Source organism: Vombatus ursinus, unplaced genomic scaffold (genome assembly GCF_900497805.2).
Source record: "Vombatus ursinus unplaced genomic scaffold, bare-nosed wombat genome assembly UNPS02014813.1, whole genome shotgun sequence".
Lineage (NCBI taxonomy): Eukaryota > Metazoa > Chordata > Mammalia > Diprotodontia > Vombatidae > Vombatus > Vombatus ursinus.
The window spans coordinates 6,819,424-6,844,433 of NW_020954591.1; the positions used below are offsets into that span (position 1 = coordinate 6,819,424).

The 25,010-nt window shown below is 37.5% G+C and overlaps 1 protein-coding gene across 1 annotated transcript in view; it reads right to left on the bottom strand.

The window, feature by feature from the left end:
* Positions 1 to 265: 265 nt before the first annotated feature.
* Positions 266 to 25,010, bottom strand: part of KL (klotho) — a 55,537-nt gene continuing 30,792 nt past the window's right edge. Inside the window, exons 4-5 of the mRNA XM_027835240.1 lie at positions 8,856 to 9,957; positions 266 to 588 (exon numbers count right to left, since the gene is read on the bottom strand). Coding sequence (XP_027691041.1) covers positions 266 to 588; positions 8,856 to 9,957 — 1,425 coding nt within the window. The remainder of the gene's footprint in view (positions 589 to 8,855; positions 9,958 to 25,010) is intronic.

The window sequence follows — 25,010 nt, forward strand, 5'->3', positions numbered from 1 at the left end:
CAAAGGAATAAAGGTTGTCCAATTACTAAATTTCAATAGGAATATTCAAATTCAAAAATTTGAAAACAATCATCTGTTATAAAATTTTTGTTACACAGCAGAAAAAAGATATTTTGCTGTAAAAGTCATATGTGAAATCTAAAGTTTCACAATATTTGGGCATGCAAATGGCCCCAAACATAACAGCAAATACTGTGCATAATTTCTTCAGAACTACCAAAAGGATGACTGGAAAAAGAAAAGTCCAGAATTCTTTCTACTTCCTTTAGCTTCTCCTAGAGTAGTAAAAAATTAAGGAAATAGTGGCAATAAATGCAAAAAATAGAAAAACTATAAATGCTAATAAAGACTTTCGAGTCTGAAAAAAATGACATTCAGGGCATAGGATGAATTCTTCTGGACAAAATCTCCTCGGAGTTTCAGGTCCAGGAAAACCATTGTTGTCAATAATTTTCCTGTAATGATTCATTGAAGGTTTTGGCTCAAACTGATTTGCAGCATAACGGTAGAGGCCAAATTTGGGAGCAGTTCGGTCATTAAATGAATAAACAAAGTATCCATAAAGTCTGACACCATCCAATGCATGGGCTGAAAAATGAAAGAGAGAGGACAAAAGGAAAAGGATGATGATTATTAAAGTTATGTGACAGGCAACAGTTATTTAAAGGAAATACATCTAACATAGCCTTGGAAGTTGAGAAATAGCCAGTTTGTTTTTTTTTTAATAAAGCCTAAGATGGAATTAGAAAAAAATAATTTACGTATGAAAAAAACCAAGAATTTGTTAAATCTCTTGGCCAGCTCTATAGTATCAAAAAGTGCTATCATATGCCAACGTCAAATCATATATACATGGAGTAATGAATTTAGTGACAACTCCTTTTCCACCTATTGAATTAGCTCAATATGATGTAAATATTGAGCTTCCTGAGGTCAGGGACTAGAACAAGGGGTACTGGATTCAGAAGACTTGAAATCAATAAGCATCTCTGCTACTTACAGATGAAGAAATTGAGGCCTTGGGAGGTTAAGCAGTAAGTATCCAACACGGGACCTCTAAAATTCCTTTCTGACACACAAATTCCTTCTTTTCCCTTAACACTGCGGATATTATAACTAAATTCTCAGAAAACAACAGTATTTGAAAACTGTGTTATTCCTGAGAGACTTTGTTTTACTACAAAACAAAATCATTTCTCCAAGTGTGGTCATTTCTAAATCAAAGTAATAACCAATAAAATTAATCCAACACAAGGCTGTCCAATTTAGGCATAAATAAAAATTTAATTAGACTTTTGCTTGTGATGATGCATAAAATAAAATTTATTTAAGACCCTTGGTCTGGGTGCCAACTTAAATTAACGCAGTTAATAATAGTAACTGCAGTTAATAATATTAACCAAGCAGTGAATGAGAAAAAGCTTCCCCTCCAAATTTCTAGTTCTAAATTTCTAGAAACTGAAGAGATCAAAAATCAAAAGTTGTTTTACTTTAAATCTAATTTTTAAAAAAGAATCTAATCAACCATAACAACTCCAAAGGACTCATGATTAAAAAAAATACTATCCACCTTCAGAGAGAACTGATGAACTATGAGTATAGACTGAAGCATATTTTTCACTTTCTTCCTTTTCTTTTTTTTTTACAACATGCCTAATATGGAAATATATTTTGCCTGACCTCATATGTATTATAGGTATGATATTGCTTGCCTTCTGAATGGGTGAGGGAGAGAATTTGGAACTCAAAATTTTTAAAATGAATAAAAAAGACAATGAAGATTATACAACCTCCAAAAAACCCCAAAGAATCTAATCAAGACATTTGTTTTTAGTAATGGGAGTAATTAACCTGACTTCACATTTCTTACTGCCAAAAGGAGAGGCTCATTAAGGAGATGATAAAAGGCAAAATGAGTGAAAGGATAACTCATGTTACTGTGGATCCTGAAGAGCTTCTTTAATACTTTCCTGGATCTGTGATCTTATCAATGAGGGCTCTCCCTTCAATGATGTGAATCAAAAATTATCCATGCTTCCTCATCAGGTATCATTTTTTTCCATCTTCTCCCATAGGACTTCCCAATGTGCTGGGGCTTTCCTGATATTGCACTGATAACAACTGAACATGTAAGCTATGAATCAATTATCTCTGGCTTTTCCTACATCAGAAACTCATCTCTTTTTCAGTCTGTGTATTTTTTCTGGTATCTTTTACACTGCTTCTCCTGACCAATTCTTTATTAGTAATAATATGCTTTGCCTGACTCATGCCCCATGGGTATGTCCATTGCCCCCTAGATAACCCTCAACTTTAATTCTTTAGAAACTACAGTTGGTATTGCATGCTTTACAACCATATAACATTACCAGAAAAATACTGATATTGGGTTTTGTTACAAGGAAAATCTTGGAGTTGATAAAAGCACTGCTTGACTCCCCCCAAAATGATCTGTTCCACTGTCCTCTTATTCAAGTCTGGGCTTAGCTCCTGGTCAGTATAGAGAGTTTGTCCAAGATGTATGTACAGTAGTCCTTCTGGGACCACTCCCCCCAACTGAGGACTCACAAGTTAGGGTCTCCACAGGGGAAAAGATTACTTCTTCCCTCAGAGTTCTAGTGGTAACCTTGAAAGGTTCAGTTTTTTTAGAACTGTAGCTCAGAAGCACCTAATCACGTACTTCCCAATGATTATCAATATTTTTGTTGCTGTTTTTCAGTTGTGTTCTACTCTTCATGACCCCATTTGGCATTTTCTTGGCAAAAATACTAGAGTAATTCTCTAGCTCATTTTACAGATGAGGAAACTGAGGCAAATAGCATTGATACTTATGCAGGATCATACAGTTAATAAGCATGTGGGGATGGATTTGAACTCAGGTCTTTCTGACTCTTGGCCCAGAACTCTATCCACTGCACTACCTAGCTGCCCTAATTTTTTTTTTTTAAGATAACACTATTTCCACTGGCACTCTTCCCCTATGTCCTCTCCCATTTGTTATCCCTTTCGCTTTGGAGTTTTGCAACTTCATTCATTTTTCTTTCCTGCTTTTATCTAGTTATTTAATTCTTCCCCTCTTTTTTTTCTCTCAGTTAATTAGTTTTTTTTAGCAAAGTTATTTACCAAGATGGTATTGTAAATCCAGTTGGCACAAAACATTCCTCCTAAATTGGGGAGTAGGGGCTCTCTCCCCTTGCACGAGATTCTTGGAGAGAGTCATATCAAACTCCAAGTGCAGTGATGGTAAGGTAGACATATAAGGAATACACATATAACTCACAGCTCTTGGTTCTGATAGTCCTTTTCTCCTTTCTTAAAGTGTTCATGAAGTTTCCCTTAGATTCAGTTGGACTCTGAGGGTCAGTGCCTTTGCAGAGTCCACAGAGGACCCTTTTCGCCACACTAAAGGGTCATATTCCTTCACACTGCTTCCTTCCTCCAGGGGCTATCCTCCTGGATTTGTATCTGTGTTTGTCTCCCTTATTGCATGTGTGTGCCTTGTCTCTTGTTTAAACTGGTCCAGGCTGATTCCTTCTCAGGGGATTAGCTAGAAACCTCAGCTCCTCAACTTGGAGCCTTCAGTCACTGCTTTGTTGAGTTTACCAATGGGCAAACTGCTCTTTTTAAATATGTCGAGAGGTTTTGTCTGATTCTTTTCTTGAGAGATGGCCTGTGTGATGTCATCTGCTTTCATCCAATAGTCAAAAGTCCTATGATACTTTCCATTTGATTAAGGGCTTTGTCTATACACTGCGATGAGGATATAGGAAAATTCCTTAATATCTCATTTGCTTTGTTGATTGACTGAGTTGTGAATGAAATACCATCCAAATATACGGATAGATGGACCAGCTCTAGTGTCTCTCCATTCAAATGTACATCATAATCTAGACAACAGGAATTCTCATACACTTTTTCATACATTTTTTCCTATGAAGATAATTATATCAAATTCTTTTGAGTGATAATAGAACTTACTTATGAATTCTACCAAGCCCTAAAGATTGGTGCAATTAGCACAATATTATCCATAAATCATAGCTTCTATAGGATCTCACTAATGATAAGGAATCTCTTTTTGATTTGGACTGTACAATGGACATTTTACATGATTGTGGCAAACACTTTAGACTCATTTTTCCTTCTTTTATATTTCACTAGATATTTTAATCCAAGGACCATCAAAGAAAATAATCTTTGTTGCTGAATATTTCAAAGAAGCTTATATGATTTCAACATATGCAGGACAGACATCTTGTTGGAGGAGATCCTTTAAGATGCTATTTTTCTCTACCAACTAACTTTTTTATAGTCTCCAAACCATAAGCACAATGGTACCTAGAATTCTCTATGCTTCTCAGTAAACTGTGACCCAGTGACATTGGCTTCTTTGCTGTTTCTTGCACAAGACACCCATCTTCCAATTGTATTTTCACTGGCTGATTTTATCCCAGGAATTCTCTCCCTCCTAAACTCCATCTCCTGGTCTCCTTGGTTTCCTTCAAGCCTCAGTCACAATCTCATCTTCAAAAAGCCTTTCCTGATTCCCCTTTAAAGCTCGTGACTTCCCTCTGTTAATCATCGCCAATCTATGCTGTACATGTCTTATTTATATACAGTTGTTTCCAGGTTGTATCCCTCATTAGATGGTGAGTTCCTTAAGAGAAGGGAGTATTTTTTGTCTTTCTTTGTATTCCCAGCACTTACCATGGTGTCTGGCATGTAGTAGGTAGTTAATAAACATTTGTTGACTCATTTACTTACTGGTGTACCATGAAATATCATTTTTGAAATCTTGTCTGTTCTTTTTTCATGTCTTCATTAAGAATTTTTTAAAAAGATTTCTAGGTTATTCTGATAAAAATGTTGTAGAGATGGGAAAGTCAATATATGCATTGGAAGTTACTGATATTTTCGGGACTAATTTTTTTGAGGATAGTGATCATGTCTGGTCTTTTTCCCAAGTGTTTGATATCTTTCCCTTTCCAAATATCATGAGAATCTATCCCTCAATGTCCTCACAATTGTATCACCTCCAGTAGAGAAATCCACTCTATAAATTTTGTTTAGTTTAGCTGGTATTACCATCTTTATTTTCCTTAGTGCTATGCATCTCTTCATGCAAGAACATCAGGAGTTGTTACATTAGAAATTCAAATGTGGTGCTTCCACTGTTATTGATGGAAAATTAGTTTGTTATAGTAATCTTGGTAGATTTTTTTTCTATTTTTATCTGTTTATTGTCCTTCTAGTTTCATACTTGGGATGATGTGGTTTAATTGAGTCTATTACCAGCTTTCATATTGATACTCTTTGTCAATGTCTGTTCTCTCACCCATTTCCCATTTTTAAAAACATTAATAGATTGCTTAAATGGGTCATTTGGAGTTAGTTTAATTGTATGCCATATGGTTTTCTCATTTTTATTTTTTTTCTAATTTGACATTGATTTTGGTATTGACTAACAAGTCAATAGTCTGACTGTAGACACAGAAGATTAAAAACAACTCTTACATCAATAACTATATTTCCTGTATAAGTTATATTGTCAGTTTCCTTTTGTGGGATATTATTTGGTTCTCAACATGTTTAGTATCTCTCAATTATCTTATTAAAGAAAAAAATTTACATCTATAAAGAAAAAAATCATTTCTATAAAAAAGTTGAATTCTAGGCAAAATGGATAACTTAACAGAGGCAGATTCCACCCACCCCCAGCTACCACACATCTACTCCAGAAAAAGCTTGAAATTTACAACAGACCAAAAAGAAATAGGAGAAATTACAAGTGACTACTTTCAGACTGGAACTATACAAAAAGTCAGCAGGATGCCCATAAGCAACAGCAAAGAGGGCTGCCAGCAAAGTCAGTGTCAGTGCAGGCAAACAAGCTTAGAGCCTTCCAGCGCAACCATAGATCAGTCAGAGACACCTATAGCCAGTAAGGCTCTATATTTGGAAGAAGCAAAAGTAAAGGGTTCCCCTGAGAAATCTCCAGAGTGGTCAGAAAGACCCAAGGCATTCTTGGAAGAGTGGGAAGCAGCAGAAATCAGTAAGTATGGTATAGCAGCACTATAACCCAGTACAACAATTCATGGGGTCCAATGTCCCCAGAATGTGGTCTTGAAATGCCATAGAGAGTCCTAAAATCCCAGCACTCTGAACTTCAAAGATGTAAAGCAGCTTAACCCTGGTAGGTAGAGGTCAGCAGGAAACCCACATTACCCAGGGTGAGATCAACAAGGGCCAATCATCCATACCCAAAAGCACAGCAGGGGATAGAGCTTGGCCTTGATACTGAACTCCAATACAGTACTAAAGCTGGAGAGATGGTTAAACCAAACAAGATACCAGCTATATTAAAAAAAAATGATTATAGCTTTAGAAATGTCCCCAAATCCAGCATAGGAATAAGAAGTATTTCAGTAACAACTCAAAGCAGAGACTCAAAGGAAAGAATGGATTGTCCACAAAGACTACATGAATATCTAGAAGAAATGAAAGAGATTTTTAAAAATGCATTAACAGCTCTGAAGGAAAATCTTGAAAAGATAGTAAATCTCTTAAAAAAGAAATTGGTAAGACTTAGCCAACTAACGGATTCCCTGAAAACTAGAATAGACCAAATAGAAATCATCTATTTAATGAGAGCAAGAAATATTAGAACAAAATCAAAATACTAAAAAAATAGGGAGAAAGTAAGATTTTTTTTTTAATGACCTGGAAAATAGGCCAAGGAAAGCTAATTCTAAAATCACTGGATATCTTGACAACCATGACAAAAAAAAATAATAAAGAACAATACTATACTTTTAAAAATCACAAAAGAAAACTTCCCAGATTTATTTACCAGAAGGCAAAGTAAAGAAATAAAGGACTAATTACCACCTAAAAGTAAAATCCCAGGAATGTCATAGTCAATATCCAAAGCTTTTATTTAAAAAAAAATACTGCAAACAGACAGAAAGAGCTCAAATACCAAGGAACTTGGTAATCATTCATCATTATTGTACAAGACCTAGAAGCTTGTAGTATAAAGAAGGGGAGATCTTAGAATATTACTTTCCATAAGGCAAAAGATACAGGCTTACAAGCAAAAATAACTTAACCTGAAAAGTTGAGTGTACTCCCATGGGGGGAAAACAGACCCTTAATGGAATAAAGGACTTTTAATAATTTTTGATAAAAAGGTCAGAGCTGGGTAGCAACTCTGAAATGCAGACATCAGAGTCAAGAGAAACTTTGAAAGAGAAATTTATTTTTAGCAATTAGAGGTGGCTGTATCATAATATAGTGCTAATATTCTAAGGAAAGAAGAACAAGTGTCTCCTTAGAACCTTAATGCACTCAAAGAGTATTGATGGAGTTAAAGTAACATAGAGAACTTGTGGGCAGACTAGTTCTGTTCTGCAGGTTTTAGCAGAGGACAGAGAAGTGAGGATGAAAATGTTATACTGGTATAGAAAAGAGGAACAACTAAGTAGAACCTATTACTTCTCAAAATTGAAGTAGATGAGAAGTATACAAAGATGAAAGAAGGGTGGAGAAAGTAGACATGAAAGGAACCTTATTCTTATCTGAAATGGATAAATAAAGGAGTTAAACATCCATAGTTTAGTGTAGAAATACACCAAACTCAAAAGCAAAACTAGTGAGGGATAAGGAAGGAGATGAATAACTGAGATCCAAACAAACTTCCTGGTCCTCAGGGAGGACAAAAAGGAAAAAAGGAAAGAAAAGCAGAGACGTAATTGAGGAGTCAGCTTCCCCTACATGTCAAGTAGTTTCCAAAGTCTTTTTCTCTCTCCTCATTGTCCCAGGGAGAGTTTGAAACCTTTCTCAAAGAAGAAAGAGAAGAATGTCTCTTCTCTTCAAAGCTTTCATACCAATCCCTTCCCTGATGCAGGGATGGAGTGTCATGTCAGCATTTCCTCTACCAATTAGGAGATTCTCCAAATGAGGGCATGAAAAATGCCCTAGACTTGGCTAGAAACCTGATTCTTAGCACTCTCTGACTCCTTTTCTATTTCTCTGCTACCACGTCTATGAAAGTGGAAAGAAGCCTATTCTTCATTGTTTCATGGGTCCCTATGGACAATGAATTAATAACCTAGTGGCCAGTCTGAGTGACATGCTTCTCCATACTTAGCTAAACTGACCTTCAGGAAGTAAACATAATCTCTCACCAGATCTATACTCTAACACTTTCCAGTATGGCGAAAATCTGCCAGAACCTGTCCTGGCACTGCCTTGAATCATGGTTATCTCTGTGACTTAAAGAGAACACTTGAATATGTATCCTTCTATATCTAGCTTGTCAGGTAGAGCAGTGTATACAGCACCAGGCCTGGAGTCAGGAAGACTCATCTTTCTGAGTTCGAACCTGGCCTCAGACAAGTGTCTGAGAAACATAGAGAACCTGTGGGCAGACTGGTTCTGACACACGAGCTGGGTGTCCCTGGGCAAGTCATTTAACCCTGTTTGCCTCAGTTTCCTCCCCTGTAAAATGAACTGGAGAAGGAAATAACAAACTACTCCAGTATAGTTGCCAAGAAGACCTCAAATGGAGTCACACAGATTTGGACATGACAGGAAAAAAATAACTGAACTTCTAACAACCTAGATCCCAGTGTTGAGAAATACTGAAGTGATCTGCTAGATATAAGTAGTAGTCACAGGGAATTGGTCATTTTTTGCTTAGAATTAAGGAGCCAACTAGCTTTCCTTTAGACATGATAAGAACATCAGTATATTGCTCATATTTTTAGGGTTTGGTAATTTTGATATGCACACATGAATAGAATATTAAACACTCATATAAAATCTGCTATCACATTGTATAATGGAATCCTTACCTTTTAAAGCTTCATTGACATAGTTCTGTATATAATACATCCTCATCTTGTCTTGCATCACATGTGGATCATCATCAATTCCATTAGCTATTATGTACACAGGGATGTCTCCATATTTGGACTTAAACCAGTTAAGTACCTTGCGTAATCCCCAGGGTACCACAGCCACCCTGCTTGGGGAGTTTAGCCATGTGCTGTCTGTCATTTCTTGTACTTCTAGATAGTCATTATATTTTGCTGGATCCTCTTTTTCCCAGTCCACAAGGATAGTGGTGTAATGACTTAAAGCAAGAAAATCAAATGATCCCTGGATTAGCTTCTTTTCACTTTCAGTGAAATAAGGCAAAAAGAAATTGTTTCTTTGGTTTAGCCACTCTCTCATAACATGTGGATAGTCCCCAGTGCCAAAAATGGGCTCAGCAAGCCAGCCAATGTCAAATTCCAAGACTCTCTCAGCTACTTCTTTATCTTTTTGTGAGAAAGGGCAGGCTGGCTCTACCCAATCAGCCTGTAAGGCTATCGATATCTTACCTTTCTGAGATCTTCTAAAATGTTGATCATACACATGCCAAGCTTGTGCATGGGCCTTCAAAAGATTATGTCCTGCATTATACGTCATATTCTGTATGTGAGGTTCATTCATTGTGATCCAAAACTTAACAAACTGGCCAAGTTCTTTAAAACACAGCCTAGCATATTCTTCAAAAGAATTGACAATTAGGGGGTTCTCCCAGGCTCCACGTTTGACTAAAAGAAGGGGAAGACCTTGATGCTCAGGGGCTGGTTGCCATAATGCAACAACAGGTGTTATGTTGACACGGACGAGTTCACTTACAAAACAGCGATAATAATGTAAGATTGTATGATTGACTTGAGATTGGTTCCCCAAAGGAAGAATCTGGGCCCACTTCAGAGAGAAGTAAAAATGAGTTACATGTATTTCCTGAAGCAGAGAAATCTGGAGCCTGATAGCAGCAAAATCCACACAATGAGGTTTCCTTTTTGAAGTCACAACCCCATCAACTTTAATAAGCTTTTTACTCTGATGGATATCCCAGACATAAATATTTGGATCATTAAACTGGGAAGGAGTTGTATCTACCTAAGGAGAATAAAGAAAGCATTAGTTTTAGCTGCACAGTCCTAGAAAATGCAGTAAGCACAGAAAATTCATTAAGTAGAACAATGAATCATATAAAAAGAGTTGAATGTGCTTTTTAAAAAACCCACTATGAATGTCTTAAAACAGAAGAAGTAGGATTTTTTCTTGTGATCATCTGTTTATTACACACACAGTTGCCACAAACGAGCACATACTTCTAATCTCTAAGGTCATCTTAACATGAAAAAGAAAAAAAAATCCAAGCTTATTTAGTGCCTTCCAACTACAAAATTACAGTATACGCGCGCACACACACACACACACACACACACACACACATATACCTGCTCAATAATGGAAGTGACGTATTAATTGAAATACATCATTTAAAATAATAAAGCAGCAATGAGTTAAGTTTTTCAATGAAATGAGCAGGTCTAAAGGGCCAGAATCAATGAATTTTTGAGAAAGAAACATATGTGTATATATGTATATGTATGAAGATACACTTGTACTCCTTGTCACAAATACATGCTTATTCAAATGTCAACTGAAAAATATGTTAAGGTACTATTAGCATTTGTTGAATGATTACTGTGTTCACAAGAGTAAGGCATGGTGTTCCAAAAGTCTTTATGCAATGTTAAGCTTTTGTAGCTTTGCTGCCTTTTGTTGAAGATTTGTGTCAATGAGCAAACTTAACATATTGACAGAGCCATAGCTAGACATTTTTGTGCATAGGGCAAGTAGCTCAAAGCATAAAAGTAGCAAGCTGCACAAACTGTCTCCTCAGATAGGGGAGGGGGTGGGATGGAGAAAGGGGAGGGTGGCGAGACATTCCCACCGGGCTGGCAAACAGAGGTCAGAGGATAGTAACGGAAAGGCACTAGAGATCACCGTGTGGAAATGAGAGAAGGAAGAGGTAGGAGGTATTGGGCATCACAAGGGAAGACCTCACTCTAGCTTGCCACCTGAGAGATTCCTATTTTAGCTAATTATCTTATTAGCTAAATGCTAAACACTATTGTTTCTATACCTAGAAGGAGTGCAAATACTGTCAGTACCCTCTACATCTGGTTTCCTCTAAACTCAACTCTAAGGAGAAAGCCTCACCCTTGGTACAAGTCTACACATGGACCCCCAAAAATAGAGAAAAGTAGCTAAAACTCCTACTAAACGGAACATTCTAGTGCTATACTGAGTTAGCAAAACAATTAATTTTATGGTGATTTAAAATAAAAAATGAGAGATAATTAAAAAAAAATTTGTGGCAACAGTGATTTCTAATCATTTTAAACATAGGTATCCAAAATGAACATGAATCATTAGAACAAGTGAACTTTCTTCAAATGGCAAAATCAGGAAAACTATTGCCCTGTAAGCTTACTCTCCCCAAGAAATGTGAAATGCATGACACTTAACACCTTGCATTTTCCTCTGCCTCAACATTTTCTTTAAAACTTAAAAAAAAAAATCCTCATAGCATTCAAGTGTCTTGGTTTGACCCCGTACTCCACCCTCATTCCAAAAGCAGGGGTCAGCCTAATCGCAGTTTCAATGTGCGGTAAAGGTTCTGCTGAATTTTATAGGACTGTTGAAAATCAGCCTGTGGTTCTCTCCGGGGAGGTCAGTACTACACTTACAAAGGAAAGTAATAAAAAGCTGCATGTCAGAGGGAAATTGCTTTTCTGGAGAATTGTCCCTTGTAGATTACCTGTGCATGCATTTCCCATAATACTGCAGGAATGCTGTCACAAGTATTTTTCCACTGTGATGTAGCCACAAATCATGCTTTCTTGGCCTTGTGGCAGAAAAATGTTTGCATGCCCTTTCTGAAGGGAAAATATACATCTTGTAAATAACTTTTTGGTTTGCTTTTAAAAGAACCCTAAATTAAGTCAAAATTTTATAACTGTGATTTCCAAAGGCAACAGCCATATTTCTAATTTTAGTCTCAATGATAGCCTATATGGAAAACTATTTTTAGGTTTTTCTTTTTTTAAGTAATTCATCAGGTATGATTTCTGCAATAATGTATTTTTACAAAATATTTTAAAATTAGAAATGACATTAGGGTTCTGCAAAGCTCTGCCGAACATAGAGGAATTTGTAATGAATTGTTTAGAGAAAACTAAACCAGGACATTGAATCTCAATTTTCATACATTTTTTTTCCTTATAGAGCTCAGATACAGGATATAGTGGGTGGCAGAAAGAAATGTTGCTTTGAGATCTGCCAAATGGAAATGGGAGAAACTTTTTGTTAATGTAAGGAAATGTCTATGCCTCCAATATATGAGTAGTGCCATGCTTATATTCTACACAAGAAATGCTATAACTTGGGAACCAACCCATGTGAGTACATAATATTGATTAAATGAACTGATAGCCTAAATTAACTGTGGAGTCCTTATTGTTGATTATCTTTTTGCCTCAAGGCCCAGCACTCTATCCACTGGGCCACCTAGCTGCCTAGAAATGAGTAAGTTCTTTATATTACATATTCTAAGATAATTTTTAAGAAATGTACAAGTTACTACTCTGGGTTTCTGTATGTTAAAAATTCAGACTTTGGTAGCCACTGAAGAATACCTTTTTCCAAAATTGGAAAATTTTGCCTTTTTACAAAGTGCTTCAGTCCTAATGATAATGAAGCTTAAGTTTAAATGGAAAAATCTGTAAGATAATCTACAATAAGAGCTATGCAGTTTATTTAGGTCTGCTCTCAATTCATTTAATTATAATTATGCACCCAGATGGGTTGGTTCCCAAATTATAGGATGTAAGCATGGTACTACTCACATATTGGAGGCATAGACATTTCCTTGCAGTAACAAAAATTTTTCCCATTTCATTTTGGCAGATCTTAAAGCAGTTCAAATCTGGCCTCAGATACTTATTTGCTAGCTGTGGGACCCCAGGCAAGTCACTTAACTTCTGTTTGCCTCAATTTCCTAAACTCTAAAATGGAGAAAATAATAGAACCTACCTTGCAGTTTTGTGAGAATCAAATGAGGTAATATTTGTAAGGTGCTTAACACAGTACCTGGCCCATAGTAAGTGCTATATAAATGTTTTTACCTAAACCTCTTCCTCCCTTCCTAAATTAAGTAGTTAACTTTCTCCTGCTCCTCATCCTTCTTATCTTTCTCCTTCTTTTCCTGCCCCCCTTCCTCCTCTTCTCTTCCTCTTTCTTCTCTTTTTTCTCTTCCTCCTCCTTCTCTTACTCCTCATATAAAACATAATATAAAGCCACCATTGAGTTTAGAAGAGACAGAGAGTTACTATCATCTTTGTCAAGTAGACAGCGACAGAAGATTAAGCTGTTCCTTAAGTTTCTTTCTTTCTTTATTTTTAGTTATATTTTAAGTTCCAAACTATTTCCCTCCCTCCCCACCCTGCACTAGAGAAGGCGACCATTTAAAATAGATACACATAGGTACATATGTAAAACCATACTATGCATATTTCTATTAATCATTTCTTTTTTTGGAGGTGGATAGCATCTTCTTTCATGAGTCCTTTGTAGTTGATCTGAGTACTTACAATACTCAAAATAACTTAGTCACTCATAGCTGTTCTTCGAACAATATTGCTGTTACTGTATACAATATTTTCTTGGTTCTGCTCACTTCACTTTTCATTATTTCATGCAAGTCTTTACATGTTTTTCTAAAATCAACCAACTCATCATTTCTTATAGCGCTGTAGAATTTCTTTGCAATCATAAGCCACAACTTGTTCAGCCATTCCCCAACTGATGGGCATCCCCTCAATTTCCAGTTCATTGCTACCACAAAGAAAGATGCTATAAATATTTTGCAATGTACAGATTTTCCTTTTTTCTTTGGTCACCCTGAGAAACAGACCTAATAGTGGTATTGCTTGGTCAAAAGGTATACACAGTTTTATAACTCTTTGGGCATAATTCTAGATTGCTCTCCAGAATGGTTGGATCAGTTCACAGTTCCACCAACAGTGTATCAGTGTCCGCATTTTTCCATATCCCCTGCAACATTTGCCATTTTCTCCTTCTATCATTTTAATCAATCTGATGGCTGTGAGCGATATCACAAAGTTGTTTTTATTCCTTAAGTTTGAAAGTGAACATATAGACTTAGCTTAACTTCATTTTCTCCAGTCTCCAGTAGAAAAATCTAGCAAAAAACCAGTGATAATTACCAAGGTCTGTTTAGGTAAACATTGGCCTTTCTGACTGTTGATGGAAGGATAAAGGCAGCATGAGTACACAATTGGCAATCTCCTACAAGTCTAGGTAAAAAAAAAAAAATATATATATATATATATATATATATATATGCATATATATTTCAGTACATCGGAAGGCCTGGGGTTTCACCCAAGAGAGTCCTTCCACTGCCAATGACTATGACCCTTTACCATTTAGTAGTCTGGCTTCCTATGTTGTTGTGGCCAAAAACATTCATTGACTGGTGGCCAAACAACTGGTGAGGAGCCTCTGCAGACTTAGCTTGGATGACTGACATAAAGTTAGAGAGCTGCTTGGTCTATGGAAGGCACCTCTCCAGCTTGATGGGCCATGCCAATGCTTATTCTCCCCTGGCACAGACTTCAGAATCTCCGGGTCACCTCCAGATCACAATGAGGCATTAGAAGCAGGTAAAGAGAGAGTGGTTCATATCATAGTACAGACTCTTTACCTTTTTTGTGTCATGGACTGACAGTCTGGTGAAGTCATTCTCAGAATTCTAGGTGACCTCTTCTCAGAATTGTGTTTTTTAAATGCATAAAGCAAAATACTGAGAAATACCAAAGAAAACAATATATTGAAATACAACTATCGAAAAAGAATTCTTCAAGTTAACAAACCCCAGATTAAGAATCCTTGTATTCAGGGGCAGCTAGGTGGCACAGTGTATAGAGCTCTGGCCTTGGAGTCAGGAGGATCTGAGTTCAAATCTAGCCTCAGATTCATAACACTTAGTAGCTATGTGACTCTGGGAAAGTCACTTACCCCCAATTGCCTCACAAAATAAATGAATAAATAAATGAAAAAGAGTCCCTGTATTCGAATGAAGGTGAAACACTAAAGACTTGGTATGTAAAAGGCTGATTTGCATGACTGTTCATCAATTTATGTTCTAGAGTCACAACAGCAAATGGGACTAATGTTGGAAAAGACAAGGAAAGTGGAAAAATTGGGAATAATAAACAGAAATTAATGAAGTGGTAGGGGTAAGATATCTGGGGGCTAATTGATAACAAGGTTAGATTTTTTTAAAACCCTAAAATTTTGAAGAGAAACCATTTTTATGTTCTCCTAACACACACACAAAAAGGTTTAAATAAGGAAATATTCTACGCGTAAGTATTTATTTTTATTTGTAGCTATCCCTTTTAGTTTAGACAAGAATTCTTTCTACATAGGTTATGGAAAAAATTTAAATAATTTCTCATGTTTCATAAAACTCTAAGAATTATCTCCTCCAATTTCCAAACATATGAAATTTTTTTTATATTCTATAAGACCAAATAATAGGCATATCTAAGCAACTATTGATAGTCTAAATCTGGAAAGGCCCTTAGAGGTTACTTAGTCCAACCTCTACATTTTACAGATGAGAAAACTGAGGCCCAAAGTGAGAATAATGACAGTATAATTTAATTTTTAGGCTAGCATGTTTATTATGATTTTCCATAATAAATTTAAATGGCCAGTCTGCAGTTACTGATATTTTAGTATTCTTTTAAATGTTTCTTTTGAAAATGCCACTTTTAAGGCTCTGAAGTTGACTAGAAGTACCAAGGATGCTAACTTCCTATCCATAAATACTTAATTCCACATCCCTCTTCTCTGATATTTTACACAAATCTAATTGAAAAATTCTCACTATTTCTAATGATTTTTACCCTAGCACAGTTTCTTCTGTCATTTTCCTCCTACCTCTCTGGCTATTCCTTGGTTTTGTCTCCTGCCCCAGAAGATCCTCCTCGTCTCAGAAGTTGAAGATGCTATAGGGCTGGGAGAAACAAGGAGAAAAATAGCAAGTTCTCTTCATGGCTCTCACCACTGTAACAGTATCTGAGGAGGGAAAGGACTGAATGGAGTTCCAAGAGCTAGTTACTGGTGCCAGGAAACCCAGCGGCATGGGAAGACTAGCGGTGAATGAGCCTAGAAGTGTGGAGAAACAAGAATGGTGATGAAGCAGTTGGAGATGAATCACTGGGTGTGCAGTGGAAGAAGAAAAGTGTTAAAAGATAGTAAAGGAGTAGGAGAAAAAAGAGGCAGGCCAGGATTACAGTACTTTGGTGTTGGATGTCCTCCGCATATGCCTACTGAACTCTTCCACCTCTACCCCTCATGTCTCTCTTTTTTTTTTTTTATCATGGCTTTCAGGTAGTCCAATAATTTTTAAATTATCTCTCCTGGATCTATTTTCCAGATCAGTTGTTTTTCCAATGTGATATTTCATGTTGTCTTCTAGTTTTTCATTCTTTTTGGTTTTATTTTATTGTTTCTTGATTTCTTATAAAGTCATTAGCTTCCATTTGCTCAATTCTAATTTTTAAGGAATTATTTTCTTCAATGAGCTTTTGTACCTTCTTTTCCATTTGGCCAATTCTACTTTTTAAGGGGTTTGTTCCTTCAGTGAATTTTTGTGCCTCTTTTTTTCCATTTGGCCAATTCTGTTTTTCAAGGCATACTTTTTCTCATTGGCTTTTTGTACCTCTTTTATCATTTAGCCCATTCTATTTTCAAGGTGTTATTTTCTTCAATTTTTTTTGTGTGTGTGTTTCCTTTACTAAGCTTTTGATTCTTTTTTCATTATTTTCTTGCATCACTCTCATTTATCTTCCCAATTTTTTTCTACCTCTCTTACTTGATTTTCAAAATCCTTTTTGAGCTCTTCCATAGCCTGAGACCAATTCATGTTTTTCTTTGAAGCTTTGGATGTTGGAGCTTAAACTTTGTTATCTTCTTCTGAGGGTGTGTTTTGAGCTTCCTTGTCACCATAGTAACTTTCTATGGTCAGAATTTTTTTCTGTTGTTTGCTCATTTCTCCAGTCCATTTCTCGACTTTTAACTCTTTATGAAAGCAAGGCTCTGCTTCCAGTGTGGAGAATGTACTGTTCCAAGCTTCTGGGGTTTTGTGCAGCTGTTTTCAGAGATACTTCTAGGGACCTGTAAGTTTTCAGTTCTTCCAAGGTAGTATGATCTAAAGAGAGGTGTGCTAGTACTCCTCCCCACCCTAGGATTGCCCCCCCAGGACTGCAACCCAGATCTAAGTATGGGCAAAGCAACAGAGTTCTGCCCCCAGTGCCAGGAAAGAGACCCCTGTAATCTCCTTCTGATCAGCTGTTCAATCCCCTTACCATCTGTGAGCTGAGAGCTCTGGAAGCAGGCACTGCTGCTACTGATTCAGTCACTCCCAAGGCCTGCTCCTGGTTTGCTAAGGACTGGTCTATGCTAGCACAGCCTGAGCTGGACTGTGCTCCACTCTCACCCAGGTGCAATACACCTTTCCTGCCAACCTCCTAAGTTGTCTAAGTTATTTCACCCCATCCTTCTGTGTGTTCTGCCACTCCAGGAATTGTTTTATGGCATTATTTAAAGGTGTTGGGAGGTATCTGGGGGAGAGCTGAGGGAGGTCGCTGCCTTTTCTCTACCATCTTGGCTCCACCTCCCTCTCTACCCCTAATGTCTTAAAGGAAGCAAATAAATTTTGCTATGATATTAAGTCCATCCCAATACTCTTTATCTGAATCACTTCAGCTGAGCTGGTTCCTAAAGGCAAGGTTTCTGAGGAAGGATGTCACTACTACCTAGACAATTCAGTAATTATACCTTCAAACTCTGAAGGCAGCTTCTGCTTTCCCTGTCATTGAATGGTAGGTATATAAAGCATCTGGGAGAGCAGTTACAAGCACTGACTTCAAGAACTCTGACCCCTAGAACCATGGCAAGTGTGTTCAATGAAGGTGACGTGAAAACACTTCCTCCACCTCCCATAGTGATAGCTTTTCAGGATCTCCACCTACTATTCAATGACAATGGGTAGAAGTTTATAGTCTTTGGGGGGGCAGTATCACCTCATCTTTCAGACACAGTTCCATAAATTTCAAATAGTCAGGTTTGAGTAGCAGCTCTTGTGAATAGGAAGGTCATAAAATCATGGATTTAGAGCTGTGAGGGACCTTAGAAGTCATCAGGCATAACTATCTCATTTTATGGATGAGAAGGCTGAGACCCAGTGAGGTTGAATTACTTGATCACATGGCAACTAAGTGGAAGGGCCAGGATTTAAGCCCCAGTGCTCTGATTCCCATTTTATTGCACCATGCTGTCTCTAAAAGAGCCAAATCTGACTGGACAGTACCCCGGATGGAAGAGGGGAGCCCATGGTCATGGGACTAACAGGACACCAAAGGACAGTTCTAGGTGATAACTGGCTGCCTGAGAAGGAAAGGAAAATAGGAAGAAAAATTGCAGCAACTACAATCATAAATATTGGGTAAGAAAAGAAATATTTGGTTCAATTTGTAAAAGAGTTCTGGCAGCTAAGAATGATTTGTGGCTGGGAGAAGTATGCTACTGGCACAGATTTTGAAAAATAACTTGATTGAAGACCACTCACAGAAAGACTGATGAGCACACTTGTCCAGCTTAATAATCAACTGGAGTACCAAAAGAGGGATCAAACACAGAACCAGGAGAGATACGGGTGTTGTTAACAGGTAACAGAGCCTAAGCATTGGGAGCTAGCTGGTAATAATGGGCTCCTCTGGATTGTCACTATAGAATATGCAATAGCCTATGCTTTTGGACTCTATTTCTATTCATGGAACCTCTATTCTCCCAGCATTCAAAGTTGAAAACTACTGAATGATCCTTTACACTTTCCTTTCCCCTGCCCCTACCAAATTCAGTCACTAAGTCTATTATTTCTACCTTTGTAATATTTTTCACATTTATCCTCTTCTCTCAATTCCCACTGTCACCACCCTGGTTCAGGTCTTTAATATTTCTCACATTTTATTCCTAATTAACTGCTTTGGTCAATCTCTGGCCACTCTAGCCCACCATTCTGCTCACTTCTTCCATATAAATCTTCCTAAAGCCTAGCTCTGGTTCTATTGCTCCCAACTCAAAAGCCTCCTATGACTCCCTGTTACCTATCAAATAAAGTTCATTTCCCCTATTAGAGTGAAAGCCCCTTTGAGGGAATGTACTATTTCTCATTTCACCTTTGTATTCCCAACATTTAGTATAATACCCTCCACAAAGTGGACAACTAACGTACGTCTAATTGAATTTTTGTCATTCAATCCAGCTAGCATTTATTAAGCAGTGTTCTAGGCATTATGCTAAGCACTAGGGGTACAAAGAAAGACAAAAAAGAAAAAAAGTTCTTGATCTCAAAGGATTCACTCATGGTATGACAAGGGAAACAATATGCAAACAACTATGCAAACAAGATACCTACAGGATAAATTAGAGATCATCTCAGAGAGATACCACTACCGTTAAGGAAGACTAGAAAAAAATATCTTACAGGAGGCAGGAATTTAGCTGGGACTTGAAGGAAGTCTAAGAAGCTAGAAGGCAGAAATGAGAAGGTGGAGTGTTCCAGGCATGGAGGGATAGCCAGGGGAAATGCTAGGAGTTGGGAGATGGAGTGTCATACGCAGGAAAAGCAAGGCATGGAAGTGAATTGTTGAGGTTTCTTAGTATTCAAGGCCCTCCACTACAGTATTTGTTTCCATCCTACCTTGCTACACTTATATTTTACTACTGCATATCGTGCATCCTCCATTTTTAGTCAAATAAGACTTTTCCCTATTCCCCAAACATTCTCTACGTGTTCCTATTTCTGTGTTAAAATCGATGACTACTCCTCACTTTTTATGATTCACATAGGCACTAATGAGACTGCCAGAAGGAACCGAGAAGCTCTGCCAAAATTTATGAAGTCTGAATCTGCAAATCACAGGGATACAAGTGTGGTTTCTTCACTGCTGCCCATTGAAAAGAAAGGGATAAAGAATTCTTTTTTAAATTGATCTGGAAAGCAAACAGTTGGCTAAGAATACATTGTTTAAGAATGATTTGAATTTCTGGAAGACAACTTAAAATATAGGAATACCAGGCTCCTGGAGAGGGATGGAGTCTACCTAACTAAGGCTGGTAAAGACTGTATTTGCCTGGTAAATTTATACTCTATTATCATCTGAAAAATGGAAAGGAGTTGAAGAAAAATGCCAAAATATACCTCCCAAACATAATAGCATTCAAAGTACAGAGAAGAAGATTATCAGTTGAAAGCTACAGAAATTCACAGAGAAGAAATCCAAGAAAGGAGTCAGTAGTAAAATTTGTGGTCTCAACTGTATGTTGTTCAGTCATTCAGTTGTGTCCAACTCTTATAGTGACCCCACGGACCATAGCACACCAGGCCCTTCTATCCTCTACCATCTCTCGAAGTCTATCCAAGTTCATATTCATTGATTCATGATGCTATCCATCCATCTGATCCTCTGCTGTCCCCTTTTCCTTTTGCCTTCAATCTTTCCCAACATCAAGGTTTTTTCCAATGAATCCCAGCTTCTCATTATGCGGCCAAAGTATTTAAGCTTCAGCTTCAGAATTTGACCTCCTGGTGAATAGCCTGAATTATTTTTTTCAAGTATTGACTGATTTGGCCTCCTTGCTGTCCAAGAGACTCTTAAAAAGTCTTCCCCAGCACCACAGTTCAAAAACATTGATTCTGTGGTGCTCAGCTTTTCTTATAGTCCAATTCTCACAGCCATACGTTGCTACTGGAAAAACCATAGTTTGACTATATAGACCTTTGTCAGCAAGGTAATATCTCTGCTTTTTTAGTATACTGTCTAGATTTGACATAGTCTTCCTTCTAAGGAGCAAGCATCTGTTAATTTCATGGCTACAGATGCTGTCTGCAGTGATCTTTGAGCCCAAGAATATAAAATCTGACACTGCTTCCATTTCTTCTCCCTCTATTTGCCAGAAAGTGATAGGACCAGTTGCCAATATCTTAGTTTTTGTGTGTGTGTGTGTTAAGCTTCAAGCTAGATTTTATACTCCCCTCTTTCATCAAGAGGCTTCTTAATTCTTCTTTACTTTCTGCCGTCAGAGTGGTATCACCCTGCATATCTGAGATTGTTGATATTTCTCCCAGCAATCTTAACTCTACCTTTTGATTCATCCAGCCTGACATTTCACATGATGTACTCTGCATATAAATTAAATAAGGTGACAATATATAGCCTTGTCATACTCCTTTTCCAATCTTAAACCATTCAGTCATTCTATGTTTGGTTCTGACTGTTGCTTCTCGGCCTACATACAGGTTCCTTTGGAGACAAGTTAGATGATCTGGCTTTTTGGACCTCTTTTGCCATTTGGGTTAGGCTATTTTTTAAGGTGTTATTTTCTTCAATATTTTTTTGGGTCTCCTTTAGCAAGTTGTTGACTTGTTTTTCATGATTTTCTTGCATCACTCTCAGTTTTTCCTCTACTTCTCTTACTTGCTTCTCAAAATCCCTTTTGAGCTTTTCCAAGGCCTGGGACTGATTCGTATTTTTCTTGGAGGCTTTGGATGTAGGAGCTTTGGCTTTGTTGTCTTCTTCTGGTTGTATGTTTTGATCTTCTTTGTCGCCAAAGTAAGATAATATAGTCTGACTCTTTTTGCGCTGCTTACTCATGATCCCGGCCAATTACTTGAGTTTTAAACTCTTTGTTGAGGCTGCTTCCAATGTGAAGAGTGTACTGTCCCAAGCTTCGGGGGTTTGTACAGCTGTTTTCAGAGGTACTTCTAGGGACCTGTAAATTTTCAGTTCTTCCAAGGTGGTATGATAAGGGGCGAGGTGTTTTCTGTCCGCCACCACAACAAGCTCCACCATACCAGCGTTCCTCCTCACCCCAGGACCCCCCCTCAGCACTGTGACCCAGATACAAGCACTGGTAAGCAAGAGATTCCTGCCTCAGCACTGGCAAAGAGATTCCTGCAATCCCCCTCTGATTAGCCACTGAATTCCCCCTCAGTCTGTAGGCCAGAAGCTCAGGAAATAGCCACAGCCCCAGGGGCACGCTTGGGACTTGCGGCTAAGACCTAGCTCCTCTCTCAACGCAGTCACAGACTTCTCCCACTGACCTTCTAAGTTGTCTTTGGCATTCGTGGGTTGAGAAGTCTGGAAACCGCCACAGCTGCCTGCGATTCAGTCCTCTGAGGCCTGCTCCAGGTTTGCTGTGGCCCGCGTGCCCACGCCGCTCTGCGCTCCTCTACCTGTCTGGCGAGATATACCTTTCCAATCAACCATCCAGTCTGTCTTTGGCTGGAAATTTGTTTCACTCTGTCTTTTTGTGGGTTCTGCTGCTTTAGAATTTGTTTAGAACCATTTTTTTAGGTATTTGGAGGGGTTTGGGGGAGAGTTCAAGCAGGTTACTGCTTTCCCTCCACCATCTTGGCTCCACCCCCAAGTTAGATGATCTGATACTCCCATCTCTTTGAACACTTGTCACTTTTTATTGTGATCCACACAGTCAATGATTTTAGTGCAATCAATGAAGCAGAAGTAGATGTTTTTCTCAAACTCCCTTGCTTTCTCTGTAATCAGTAGAAGTTGGCAATTTAGCCTCTAGCTCCTTTGCCTCTTCGAAAACCAGGCTGCTCTTCTGGTAATTCTCAATTCACATAATGCTAAAGCCTAGCTTGCATAATCTTGCTGGCATGTGAAATAAGCATAATTTTTTGGCAATTTGAACATTCTTTGGCATTTCCTTCCTTAGGATTGGGACGTAAACTAATCTTTTTCAATCCAGTGGCCACCATTGTGCTTTCCAAATTCACTGTCATATTGAGTGCAGCACTTTAACAGTATCATCTTTTAGAGTTTTAAATAGCTCAGCTGGAATTCCATCATATCACACTTCTCTTGGTTCATAGAGCTTACATTCCAGGTTCCTATGAAATATGGATCTTTACAGCATTGGACTTTCTTTCATCACCAGACACATCCACAGCTGAGCTTCCTTTTGGCTTTGGCCCAGTCGCTTCATTAGTACAAAAGCTACTTTATTCCAAAGAAACAGGATAGGTAAAAGAACAAGGGTTGACATAAGAAAATCCAGGAACCAAAGAGAAAACATCCTGTGTAAAAATCAATGAAAGGAAAAAAATAGAAATGATTTTGTCACTAGAATATACTACTGAACACATGGCCAGAGAGAAGAAAAAACCCAACAGTTCAAGAACTAAATCACAAGTCTGGTATAGAAGCATAATACTGATAGGGGAAGGAGAGGCTTCAGCTATCCAGGTATTTGCTGCAGTCGTCTCTCTTCCAAAGTGAGAGCTAATAACTTCTTGACTTGCCTTAATAATAATTTCATTCTTTAAAAGGTCGGGGAATTAAATTCTATGCTTGAAATTATCAAGAAGCAAATTTAGTCTTGACATGAAGACAAATCTTTTAACAATTACAGTAATCCCAATGTAGAAAAGGTTACCTTGGGAGGTAGTAGGTTCTCCTTTATTGGAGATCTTCAAAGCAGAAACTAGATAACAATGTGTGGAGTATGCAACACTGGGAATTCTTTTTCAGATATGGATTGAAGTAGATGGGCACTTATGTCCCTTCTGTCTCTAAGTTCTGTGATTCATATTCAATATATAAGATAGTTATTTATGAACATACTCTTTCTTACACTTAAAGCTTTTCATGATTCATTGTCTTTCCTCTTATGTTTTGCACATAATCACTTACACATACTCAAATATATGACAAGATCTGTGATCTTGTGGATTTGAATGTGGTCTCCAATGATCCAGACTGGAACCCATTCTTTGCCTCTGTATCTTTTGTGACTACTGTTCTTATCTTCCCATAAGTTTGCCATAGTTGGTGCACCCAACATGCTGGGTGCCTTCCTCTCTTTCTCTTACCCCTACAAGGATACCAGTGGAACACCTTGTCAACTGGTTTTACCTCATTCTTGTCATGTGACCAGCCCATCTTATTTTTTGTTTCTTTGTTTGTTTTAAATCAAATATCTCTCTGATTCTATTCTTTACTCCAGTTCTTTTCAGGAGTTTCTTATTTGTTATGTGTTGCAGTCTGTTCTTTTCATTGTCTTCTAAATGTTACTCATTTTTAATGCTTTAGAGACTACTGCATTCCAAGATCTGTGGCCGTACAACATCGCTATAATATTGGTGTCAAAAAAATGGGTTTTATTTCAGGAAAAAGTTTGAAGTCATTTAAGGAGCTCTGCAATTTCCCAAAGGCAATTAAGCCTGTTCTCCTCAGGAAATGACTCGTTACTAATGTGGGAATCTTTCCTGAATCAGCTATCTATACAGTCAAACCACCAACTTACTAAGGACAGATTGAAATTAGTATGAAGCTAGAAGAAAGAAAAAATAAAATAGAAAAAGGTAGGGCATCAAATTTAAAACAAATCCAATCTAACCTAACAAACAAGTTATTGATAACAAAAAAAATAAGATATTGATGGAATAAAGTTTATAGACACCGATTACAATAATTTTATGCAGAAGTTTAACTGATATAATTTAACTGATTTGACCATAATAGGCAACCCCAAAGCAACTTAAATACCTGTTGGCAAATACTTGACTTGTTTGTCATTCAGAAAGATATGGCAGCCAAGGGCAACATAAGTTTATTATACTATAAACTCATTTATAAAATCTGACACAGAGAAGGCTAATGGAAGATATTGAGTATTATTACATCATCAAATACAGAAACGTAGTGGAAGGTAAATCAAGTTTAAAAGGAAGCTTGGTAAGAGACCCCAAATAAGCAAAGTCAATCTAAGGGCATTTAAGCATGAAACCAAAAGGAAGACACCAAACAGAAGAAAGATAGAAAGAATTTACAAAGTTAAAAAAAAAAACCTTTCCTATCTATATAAATATTTATGAAAATGATGTGTGTATGCCTCAAGGGAAGAAGCAGACTTTCAAAAGTGATGCTCCCCAGCAAGACACATATTTGTCATCACAAATACATCAAATGAATAAAAGA